At 39.8% G+C, this 12,402-nt stretch overlaps 1 protein-coding gene across 1 annotated transcript in view; it reads right to left on the bottom strand.

Moving 5' to 3' along the window:
* LOC121481877 (nuclear RNA export factor 2-like) overlaps positions 1–11,362 on the bottom strand; it is a 68,572-nt gene extending 57,210 nt beyond the window's left edge. The window contains 4 exon segments of the mRNA XM_041739478.1: positions 7,511–7,856; positions 7,859–8,995; positions 8,998–9,394; positions 11,294–11,362. Coding sequence (XP_041595412.1) covers positions 7,511–7,856; positions 7,859–8,995; positions 8,998–9,394; positions 11,294–11,362 — 1,949 coding nt within the window.
* Between the last annotated feature and the right edge of the window lie 1,040 nt (positions 11,363–12,402).

Raw genomic sequence — 12,402 nt, 5'->3', positions numbered from 1 at the left:
CAATAATGAGCCAGAGAACTTGTTACAGGAAGAGTGTGGGATGAGTCATTTTCATGAAAAATTTGAATAGAATCTCTACTTTTATGGTTTCCATAAAACTTTTTTCTTAGCTTTACTTTCGGTTTGATTAATTCACTAAACTGGATATAGACAGGTGGGAAGGATTTACATTGAAATTATGTTCATACCTTCTTTGGCAAAATTAAGGGTGTTCTTATCATGCATAGTAGGCAGTGTGAAGAGAGCAGTGGTTGGAAGCACATCTCCATAGACCTGGTTTTACCATTAGTTTTACCATTTGCGAGGTATGTGATTTTGGCCCTAAGTCTCAGGTTTTCTATCTGTAAAATGAGAGTGATTATAATGTCTTATGCTGTTGACATGAGGATATAAGGAAGTAATGCATGCCAAACTCCTGATACATCTGGGGTGTGGAGGGGGCTGCTTTATCATCTCTTGAGATAGTCATCAAATGGCCAGAGGAAACGGTGTGTGTGTGTAGTGTGTGGGGTTGTTTCCAGCTACTGGAGAGATAAATTTCTGCTCTGGATGAAGTTAGACATCTAGCCACATGTACTTGGTGTGGGCAATTAAGAGAAGCTGAAGCTCCCAATCTCCCCTCTTATCTCAGTTTTCCTTTCCAACAAGAGATCTAGTTTTCATTACTTTTGTAGCTTTAAGTTTTCACTGTATAAAAGAGCCAGGACTCAGCAGGATGTACATAGTCCACTCCCCTCTCCTCTCTCATTCTGGCTGTCACAAATTCTTGGTAACTGGGAAGATGTCTTAGACACATCATCAGTTAAGCATGGGACTGTTTGTGGTAGAGCTGCACCACATGCCTAAGGGTTTATATCTTAGATCCTTAAGTTCAGTTCTATAGGAGAGGAAGAAATCAGTTTCCTCTGCCCATCTTAGGCTCCGTGACTGAAGCCATGCAAATTAGACAGTGAAAGACAGATTAACAAGAGGAAACAAACAAGTTTATTAACATGTGTATTATGCACACACATGGGAATACTAAGTGATGAGTAACTCAAAGGAGTGTTTAGAATTTGGGCTTAGACAGCATCTTAGCAAAGAACAATAATTTTGTAGAGATGCGACAAAGAGAGAAAAGAAAAGGACTTTGAGCTTCCAGGGGTGGCAAACTATGAGAAGGCAAATATATGGGGAACCTAATGCAGGATAAGGGCTAGGTAGTAAAGTTTGTTCTTGTAGACTCTTGGTGCCATCTCGTCTCTGATGAAAAGGTTGTTCTCTTTCCACACCAGAAAGAGGATGAGATAAGGGGGAATTTATGTTCTGTTTATAGGTAGATAAAGGGAGGGCAGAGAGCTCCGCCTTCAGCTCAAAATATTCTATGCTGTAGTGACATACGGGTGGCATGCTCTGAGCCCTTTCGGCTCCCTAATAAATCCTCTGCAGTTCAGATGCTGTAAAGGTAGTTACAGTTCTGGGTTGAAAAGTATTTCTGCTGGTGAGACTCATTTGGACACTGACACTCACCCATCGGCTCCCTCTTATCAGCAGTATATACACATTACCTTCTCCTTAAAGAAGTGAATATTCATGAAGACAATGATGATATAACCATGTTTGGAAGGCATAGCTAATGCTCCCGGTCAGCCATCTCTCCTAAGATCAACTCAGAACAGGGACAGCGGTGTATTCACACCACACATACATATCCATATATTTATGCATATAACCTTTAAATATTTTTTCATGCTTTCCCTGTAGTAAAAGAAATATCCCTTCTTACTATAAACGCCAGAAAGAAAATTTATCAAATTCTTTTAGGTTCCACATCTGTAAAAAGGAGATAAGCTCACTACAAGCATCGATGCAGTAAAGTCTACCCAATTTTTGAAATGAGCTCTAAATTCACTGTGTGCTGTTTCTGCCCATATCATCTCTTCAACTGTTATAAATGCATGTCACTTCTCTTTACCTGCATTGAGGCAGTTTAATGCTTATTTTCAATATTTTAGGTGGATGGATTCACACAGTCTTTCATTTCATTTTAGTTCATGAAATTTTAGATATTCACCAACATGCCATTGGGCACACCTCTAAACCAGCCTTCAAAACATTTTCTGCTGAAAAACTGATAGGACTCAGACAGTTGCCTGAAGCAAATATATGCATCCTCTGAACTCCAATGAATATATAGGGAAGGAAGAGAAGAAAGAAAGACAGAAGGAAGGAAGGAAGGATGGAAGGGAAGAGAAAGAGAAAGACAAAGCAGGGAAAGAAAATGACATGTTCCTATTGGTATAAATAGGGTTTAGTGGGTCTACACTGACTTATTTCCATTAAGTCTGTCTGCGCTAATCTAGGATTCTGGGCTCAAGGCTGGTGCTTTGTAAACGTGAGGCTGTGATACTGATTTTTCTCCTCTCCAGGCTGGGGAGGGGGGTGTTCTCTCCCGCAAATGAGGGCTCTTTTAAGTTTCCAAGATTTAGGGAGAACTCACTAATCCTACTAGCTTTCCCTTGTTCCACTCTCATTCTGAACTTCTTACCCTCCCTGACCCCAAACACATCTTCTTTTAATTCTCTGGCCTTCATTTTGTCAGGGCAGAGACTTTAACATGAAGACAGGAACTAGTAAGTAAGTTTCCTTTCAAGGTTTCACATTTGCATTTTTATCTTAGGGGACAAGGCCTTACTTACAGAAGTAATGTGAATATTCCAGATGTTAGATAGTTGCATGGGAGCTACTTTTGTGGTATGACTTCCTAATAATAGGCTCTCCCTTAGATAATGAACCTTATCTGCTATACTGTGAGGCAGGGGTCACTGATGTGTCAATTTTATAGATGATGCAATAGCACCGAGAGTTAAGTGACTTACCCACAATAACTTGGATACTTTTATTGACTCTTAACCTTACATTTCCTCCCAGTTTCTTTGACTAGGAAGCAAAGACTTAGTACTGAAATGCAGTTATCCTTTTTGTTCTGCACATTATAATCCTCCTTGTAGCACAACTCCAGGTTTTTTGTTTGTTTGTTTGTTTTTTAATGATCTATCCACTTACTTGGAGGGAGGCGGTGCAGAGGGAGAGTCTCAACCAGACTCTGTGCCAAGCATGGAGTCTGACCTGGGGCTTGAACCCATGATTCTGAGATCACAACCTGAGCCAAAACCAAGAGTCATACACCCAATCAACTGTGCCACCCAGGCCCCCTTACAACTGCTAGATTTTAATGGGGCTCCTGGGCCTGAAAACTGGACTTACATTTTGATCCAAGCTCCAGTTATATACACATCTCTTTGCCTGGCCAGTCACCGGAACTTATTAATGGACAGGACTGATGTCTGACTTGTTTCGTTGAAATAATCTGCCTTGTATTGTGGATGAATCTCAAGTATACTAACAGGTTCTTTCTATGCATGGGAGTATTAGTCTATGTATCCAACAGGGGTAGGAAACAGATTTACAGAAGTTTTGTGGTTTGCTTAGTGTTTCATAGATTTCTTAAAGCTCCTTTGTAGAAGCATAGAAGGAAATTTTCCTGTTCAAAGGTCTAAAATTACACTGAAAATGAACTACTATGAACATGTTCAAAGAAGACATTTATCTCAAAGGGCCTGAAATCTCTGATCCACAGCTTTTAAAGACTAAATGTGAATACTGATGGCTATGCTCTGTCATCACTTTAGCTAATCTCTAAACACTCGGGGTCCCAAGTGTTTGAATAGTTAACTGTGACTCTTTCCTTGCACAATATGTGCCTGCTGAATAGTGGTTGATCCAATGTGTTCACCCCTTAGATCTATTTCAATTTTGTTAAGTGATAGGAACTCAAGAGGTGGGAATTTTTGTTTTTGGTGATGTTAGAGCTTCACAATGGAGGTGTTCCATTATGTTTTCCATATAAACATGCAGCTGGGGTTTGTGGGAGAGAATGAGTCCATCAAAGAACTGGCTTTCTCCTTTTTCTTCATAAAGAAGTGCTTAAAAGCAAGGCTTCTGCACCAGATATCCTGGTCCTTTGGGGCAGTGCCAAATCCTGTTGTACAGTCATGATTTAAAGCCATGTGTCCTGAAGTCAACATGTTCTTGTGGATATTGCTACATCAGCAGCAAGATGAATTTATAGGAAAAATATGTTAAAAGACAAACATATATTAATAGCTTCAAAGAGCTGGAACTTAAAACAGCACACTCAAAATCACTTCCCCTTATTTCTAGAGAAGCTCATGGCATTTATGAAAGGAATATACAATCATACATTGAACATTGTGGGTGGGTAATTTATTCACATGATGTGTGTTGTGGCCCATGCCTGGTCTATAACAGGCACTCAATAAATGTTTGCTGATCATGAAATTGAAGCCTAAAGGCATAAAAGACAAAATTGATGAAGTTTTACAAGCCATACTTTTGTGTTCTTATTCCTTATTTTATGCAATCCTTCCACGTTGGCCACCATTCCCTCACACTGCCCCCCCCCAACATTGGATGAATTGAGGACATTCTTGACTTAAAGTGGAATAATTATAGAGAAGATGTTTCAAACAACCCTTACTTGCATACATTAGCAAACCAGATGTGTAGATAAAGCATCGTTTTCACTACATGCTCCCATTTGCCCAAAGGATTGATGTGTGTTGCTTTTAACCAGTTCCTTTATTGGTTTTCACTGTATACTTTGGCTTTTTAGAGACACATACATAATCCTTCCAGATAGTCAAATATCTGCCTAGACTGTAAGGCTCAAGAATGGTTTAAGTGCTCCTGAGATGCTATTACCAAAAATAAATAGATCACATTCATTAAAATGAAAGACTAAGCATTTGATAGAGCAGCATTATTCAAAGAGGGGTAAGGCAATGAAGCTAGTAAGTCTTTTGTAGACTGGAATGCTTTTTGATCTTCATTTTCCTTTTATTAACAGCTGCATATCTTCATATCAGGGCAGGTGAGGCTAAGACGCTTTCTTCAAAATACATTACTTCTATGATGTTGATCAGACAATTAATTATCACAGATTATGCAGATCTAGTATATTCAGTAAAGCTGACTAGGACATTTAAGTAGAACTATATTCTTGTAGTGGAATAATACAAAATTATGTACTAATAAAAAGTAATTTAGTAGTTATTTGGGGTTAGTAGTTTTGATGTCATTTTTAATTTGAATATGGTCTCATTATCTACAAGTACTATAATAAAATAGTATTAACTGAGCATCCATTTGTACATTATGTAAGTTGAAAGCTGACTTACTAAGGTCAACAAGTTACCTTCTGTTTTCTGTATATAGGGGAGAAAAAATAATTTACCCCTGTCCTTCTGAGTTCTTGGTTAATGCCCTATAATTAATAAGAGCAAGCAGAAGTTTATTAACATGTTTGCTTTATATCCAGGAAAAAAATGAGTAACTTGAGGTGGCTTAGGACTTTGACTTGTATGGCATCATCAACCAAGAACAATACATTTCTGACATATGAAAACTTTGCATCCATCCATTTAGCTGCTCTACTCCTCAGCAAGCTATTACAGGGCTCTGGGACCCTGGCAAACCGTCTAAAATAGAGGAGTTAATGCATTTGAAGAATCATGCTCAATAATCACTTGCTCAACAGTTTTCAGGAGCTGAAATGTTAGTGATTGTTTTGAAGTCTTATTTTCTTTAATTGATTATTTCCCTTAAATATCCTTTCTACCAACCTTGGAAAACATTTATTAAATAAGTTGGCAGACTATATTTTATTCTAGCTTGATCATTTTTCCCACCAATAACTTAAAACCATTACAGTAAACTAAAAGCCATAATTTGTGCACATTTCTTGCATTATCAACACCAGTTTAAGGGTGATAGCAGAATTTGAAATAATTTATGCCCCTTACTGATTTGAGAAAGTTGTTATAAATGCTATTTTGGATCTTGCCAATGAGATGTGTGGGGTTTTGAATATAGCAACCTAATAGGATTGGAAACTCCCCAAAGGAAGATATAATATAGGTCCTTCCAAAATTATCCATAATTTTTAAAGTTAAAAAGCTTTGAAAACTATAAAATTTTTACTTCTTATTTGATTATGAATCTTGACTTGCTCAATTGATTTTGTGACAAAATATGAACTGAATGTGAGGCTCTTTTGGTCATTATTTATTTTACTACTGTGAATGCTTATGCATTATGTTGCAGAACTACCATTAGGTTTGATTACAGGTGTTGCCTCAGACCTACCAGGGTGCTGCTCAGTATAAGGTATATGAGCAACATCACCTCTATAAAATTAGAAAAAATTTCATTTTGAAACACATTGGTTTCCATGCATAAATTGCAAGATTGTGGCCCTGTATTATCATTAGTTTTATTTTAAGGTGTCTTATCCGATAAAGAATTGTGCACTGCAGTTTCCACATGTATATGACTTGGGCCGAGTCTGAATATGCACTCAGGCTAGAGCGAACTGCCACATTCTAGATCATTTTCTTGCAGTTTTCTGTGGACTGAGGGAATGGGTGCATCCATGGCTGAGCCTTGAAATCTGTTCTATAAATATTTTTGAAGCTGTCCAAACAAGAAGATAAAGGATGGGTTCAAAGTCATGTCCAAAGTTCACTAGCTTCTGAGCTGAATTAACTGAATTAATGTTTATAATTAATTCATGTGACTCTGCATCCTTATATAATGTTTTTCTCCATTGTAAATAGAGTGTGCTAGCCCATGAGATAACTCCTCCACCGCAATGCTGTTTCTTATGCCAGGCCTCTCCCTGGGAAGAGAAGCAAAAAAATTCAGAATATTCCAGACCAACCTACAGAATTCTTATGATAATTCAGTTAAAGGTAGCTAATAAGAAGGGAACATAACTGAACATCTCCAATGCAACATGGGCTTCGTTTTATCTACTCCTAAGAGTGACCATTTTTAACAAAAGGGGAAATTGTTATCCTTATTCTACATCTAAAGGAAATGAAGTGTCAGGAATATTAAATACCTTGATAACCAGAAGCTCAGTCCTTACTTGAAACCATGTCTCTATAATGCCAGAGTGTATGCAGCCTCCCCAGGGAAAAAGGAAAACCTAAAGACAGAAATAATTGATAATATAAAATTAGGGTGCTTTCCACTGAAACTTAATTGCCATTTAGTTTATTAGCAAAGGAAATTCCTTTGCTAATAACGTAAGTTTCTAAAAACTGGTCAGCAAATGCAGATCTTGAGAATACCTAAAGCATTAACAAAACGTGGCTACAGTGGACCTCCAGACCTTTGTCTTAAGAATATTAGACACTCCTTCCCTGCCTTCTACAGTGGAAACATGGGGAGACAAATGTGTGATGTGCCAAGTCAAATGCATTTTGAAAAAGTAAGAATGTGGAAAACACATGCCTGGGGTCTCATTAAGAGTTTATATTTAATTTTTATTTATTTTTATTCTTTTTTTACAACGTGAAGTATCATTCTTTATTATGAAACTAAATAGCAATCATATGAGTGGGGAAAATACATGGAACAACTGATCCTCCCGGTGGTATGTCACCTGGCCTGGAACGTAACTTTGGCTTCTTGGTCAGTCAGGCCTCTTTTCCCACTCATGGCCATGGGCATAGGCTTGAACACAGTGAAGATCTGACCAGCTCTGGTGTAGTTCCACTCATTTTCCTGTAGGCACTTCTGAGACCACTCGAGTTTCATCCCAGATTGAGTGGAGAAAGCCTGTACCATTTCCTGCTGCTCCTGGGAGAGGGTGACCATGGAGCTGGAGGTCAGTGTAGGCTCTTGTTTGGAAAACACACTCTGAATCTCATTGGGGGTGGCATCTCTCACAAACAGCTCATCATTCATGATGCACAGAGTGGAATCACTGACAGGGGTAGCGATGAAGTTCGGGTGAAGGCACAAATGAAACTCTGAGACTTTCCTTCCACTTCCTTGAACACCCCACTGACAGAGAAGCAGATCATCTTCTCCATCTGGAACCACATGTCCACCATGAAGGAGCTGAGGTCATGCTATGTTTTGGGAAGCATATAGAGGGAGCACAGGATGTCATATTTTATATGCTTCAGCAGCTGAACACACAGGGAGAAGTGCTTGAGATTCTTCATATTCCTGTTTTCCTTGAAGTACTTGCACAAGTTGCTTGGCACTGGGTCTTTGGGCTTGAAGGAAATGGCCAGGGAGAAGCAGGCTTCATCATGGTAGGCACCGAGGAGACCCTGCTGGTTTCCAGAGTCATAGATCAAGTAGTACTGCTGTAGGAATTGCAAGACTGGATTTTTCAGTTCCTCAGATCCTTTGTAGCTTTCCTTGGAGGGCTGTATTGAATATGGAATGTCAGTATCAATGATATCTGGTGGGGTTAAGTCCTGGCCATCCAGGCATAACAGCTTGGGAAAACAATCCCTGATGGCACTTATGTAGGTGGACTTGTCTGGAAAGGTGTCACACAAGGGGTTTCCTTCTAGCCAAAGCTCTTCAAGATTCAGCCCTTTCATCTTGTTTAACTCCCACACCAAGTTCAGCTCAATTTTGGAGAGGTTCAGAATCTTGACTCTGGGGGCCCTCTCTATAATGTCAGACAGGCCATCCAGCCCATACAGTTTGTTGTTGCTCAAGTTCAAAGACAATAGCTCAGGGAAATTCTCTTCAATGATCTGTAGGGTGGCAGCCATGCAGTTTCTTCAATTCAGGATTACATCAATATCATGGCCCACCAAATCTGGGTCAAAGCGGAGACTCTGGAGATCAAGAGCTTGCTGGGAGACATCACAGCATTTGTTCATGGTCAGCTTTAGCTGTTCCATTTCTTCTGGCTCCAACTTGTACCGCACAGAGTAGGGTACACTTGAGGGATTGACAAAGATAGATAACTTCCGGTTCTCCTCGTCAAAAATATTGTAGCTTACATCCTTCAATGCAGAGGCAGTGCAAACATCCTGGACAAAGAACCGGGCCTGGTTTTTAATGTAGTGGAAATCCACTGGAACGAAGGGGACACTGCAGTGTCTCTGGATTGAATTCTTAGCCATGCCTTGTCATACTTTCTCCCATAGGGAATGGTGATCTTGAACCAGCTCCCTGAGATTCCATCTTGTGTGTTCTCTTCTACTTCTCTCTTCAGATTTTTTCTATCTCTCCACACAGTAATATGGATATGGCCTTCATTATGCCATTTCACTCTCCTCTTGTTGCGTCGGGTGCTATAAGGAGTGTGTCTTACTTGGGGGTCCTCCTGGACATCCCCCATCGACACATTTTCATTATCCTCCTGGAGGGGTGAAGGCTGCAGCTCAAATCCACCACATTCATAATGAGAGTTCCTTTTGTCAAAATTACCTTGGAAAGAACTCCAAACTTTCTTTCTTCCTTGAGATGAGCTACCCCCATCATTGTATTCTTCACTTCTGTATTTTTTATCTTTCTCATATGGAAGAACATATTTTTGTTGTTGCTGTCTTTCAGACATAGCATTTTGTATGTCAAACCTGGAAGTGCTGACTTCCAGGGCCTTGACTGGCAGGGTCCACATGACAGAGAGATCGAAGTCACCTCATGGTTCAGAATACCTCAATTTTTCAAGAGTTTATATTTTAAACTGGCCCTTGTTAAATAATAATCGAGCTGAGATGCCTTCAGAAGATGGGATGGCCAGTAGAGAGTCAAATACCAGCAAAAGGCAAGTTAAAAGCATCATTGGTCATCTGTTTTATTTTTCTTGCTTTGCAATTCATGGAGAAACGTGCCTCATTTCAAGAAAGAAAAATTATAAACATGTTCTCCCTTGAGTAGCAACTTAGGGAGATCAGTGTATGTATCACCATACCTTCTTTATCCCTGCCCCCCAATACAAACACCTAATACACCGATTTCTCTTTAGTGAGTGGTTCTCAAGTTTTAACATATCAGAATCAGCTGGTGGGTTGTTAGAGTACAACGCATCCTCACCCATGGAGTTTCTGATCCAGTAAGTCTAGGTGAGGCCCAGGGATTGGCATTTTGAAGTACCCAGGTCATGCTGATACTGCTGGTTCAGGGATCACACTTTGAAGACAGTTGCTTTGGTGAAGAAGAGCTGCTAAACTTGTGTCTCACTGAGCCTCAGGGCAGCAGTTTGAGAAAGGTAATGGACATCATAATCACCTGGGAGCTTGTTAAAATGCAGTAGCCCTACTGTTGATTCTTGACCCTGGTTGGACAGGAGAACCACTTCGGGAGGTACCGTGCCCCGGATCCCACCTCACACCTATTAAGGCAAAATCATTGAGGCTGGGGCTGAGGAAATGTAGTTTTAAAACAGCTCCTCCAGTGATCTTAATACCATGGAAGGCTCATAACCACTGCACATCTGATTTAAAACCATGTGTTGTGGCCATGGGGTCTGCATTGAGGAACATGTTCCAGGCAAGTCTCGTGTATTTGAGAGTGCTTTGGGGAGGAGACCTGAACCTTGCTCAAAGGCTTACCACCCATCCCCTTTACCTCCAGGTGTAAGCTCTCTCCTGTGCAGTTCTAGGCTTTGCAGTAGGTCCTCCCCTGTCTGGAAAGCTCATCTTCTCCTCCGTGTGTGTGTGTGTGTGTGTGTGTGTGTGTGTGTATGTGTGTGTGTTGGGGGGGGTGGGGGGGTTAACTCCCTCATGTCCTTAAGCATTTAGCTCAGAGAACTCCTCCCCCAGAAATCCTAAGATGTCCGTCTTCTGTGCTCCATGGGATCCTCTGTTGTCCTCTGCCAAAGTGCCAATTATACCATACGGCAAATTTTCTTTCCACTTTTCTATAAGTCTCTACTGTTGAGGTGCTAAGCTCTAAAGGCAGGCATGATTTTACTTTTGCTGACTGTAATTGTCACAAAACTAGGTGCTCAATGAAATCAAACGGATTGATGTTAATTAAATTCTACAAAGAGAGAAGAACCTGCTTTTATTCCTTTGGCATAATATTCTCTTTTCCTTTCTTTTTAAAAATATAAATCAGCATACATCTGGCTTTGTAAGTAGGATTAGATAGCTTCCTGACGTGAGAGAAATGCCCGATGTTAAATAAAATCAGCAATAGTACATTCAGTGATCCTGAGAAAAGTCTCACTTTTTTCTTTACTCAAATGAGGTCTGCTCTGATACTATGAGATCATTGTAAAAGTAGATTTAAGAACCCCCTACACTTGAATGCCTGCTGCTTTAAATCTTCTCACTTAAGTTCATCCTGAATTTTTAGCTGTATTTTTGGAGAGTGTAACCATATGTTCAAACAATTGTTTTGACTGTGAAATTCCTTAGCACACTCCAAGAAGTGATCCCCAAATCCTGAGGTGCGGGGCAGGAACCTGTATGATGCTGTGGGCACCCCTGAAAGTCCGGGCAGTATCAGATTCCTCAGGACAGATGGCAGGCATCTCCAGCCTTCTGAACAACGACACGTCACAGGTTTCTAGCTTGTCCCCTCTCCGTGTGGCTCCCCCTTGCCCTGTAGTATATGCCACAACTGTGCAGCCATAGTTTGTTACAGCAAACTTTTGAGTTTGAGACACAAACACAAACTCAAACAAAAGACACAAGTTTTTTGAGTTTGAGAGGAGAGAGGTGGTGGGACATGTTTTCTTTTGTTTTCAGCCCGGAATATGCTCAGTGTATATCTCAGCATCCACATAGCTCATCTTGTAGTTCTCATTCTGTTATAAAAGCCAAAACTTGACCACAAATTACTTATAACCAACAATATCCTATGTCTGGCTAGGGAAAAAACGTGAATATCAAGGAAAAAAGGAAAACAAATGCCTTGCTTGGTTCTAGTGATTTTCTTCTAGCATATACTATACAATAGTATGCATGTTTCCCGCTTTAATGAACTTCAGCATTCTGCATTGCTAAGGACAGTTTTATTGTTGTGACAACAGAGACAAATTGGTAGACTTCAATCTGTTGTTAATCTACAGTCCTGTGGAAAACTGTACCATGGACCATTATTTATTTTGCACGTGAACAGATGCTCCTCTGTTTTGAGATTATCCTAAAAATTTTGGGCTAGGTATATAGTATTTCAGTTTTAATACAAAATTATCTCTAGACTTTTGGGATAAAGAGATCTCTTCTTAAGAAGAGTGATAGCTTTCTCATAAACATGGTATCAGTGAACACAGTCAAAACCTGAAAATCACCTTGAGGGCCTCACAATCAGTAAAGGCAGGAGGTGCTTTGACCTTCTACCCCTAATGTACTTTGCCTTTGGGTTTTCCTTAATAAACCACTATCTAGTCCTGCAATGTCTACCTCTGTCTCCAGAATGATTGCAGTTATATGATTACTGGCATATGATTACTTGTGTTTTATTTTAATGCAGTATTTTAGCTAAATGGAACATGGAAATAGATGCTCATAATAATTATCAGTTAATTTGTATTCCCTTTAACTTTTAAGCTCCCAAGCTGATTTACCT

Source organism: Vulpes lagopus, chromosome 24, assembly GCF_018345385.1.
Source record: "Vulpes lagopus strain Blue_001 chromosome 24, ASM1834538v1, whole genome shotgun sequence".
In the NCBI taxonomy this organism is placed as follows: domain Eukaryota; kingdom Metazoa; phylum Chordata; class Mammalia; order Carnivora; family Canidae; genus Vulpes; species Vulpes lagopus.
Note: the sequence above shows the minus strand (reverse complement) of the source record. Positions and strands in the feature narration are given on the sequence as shown.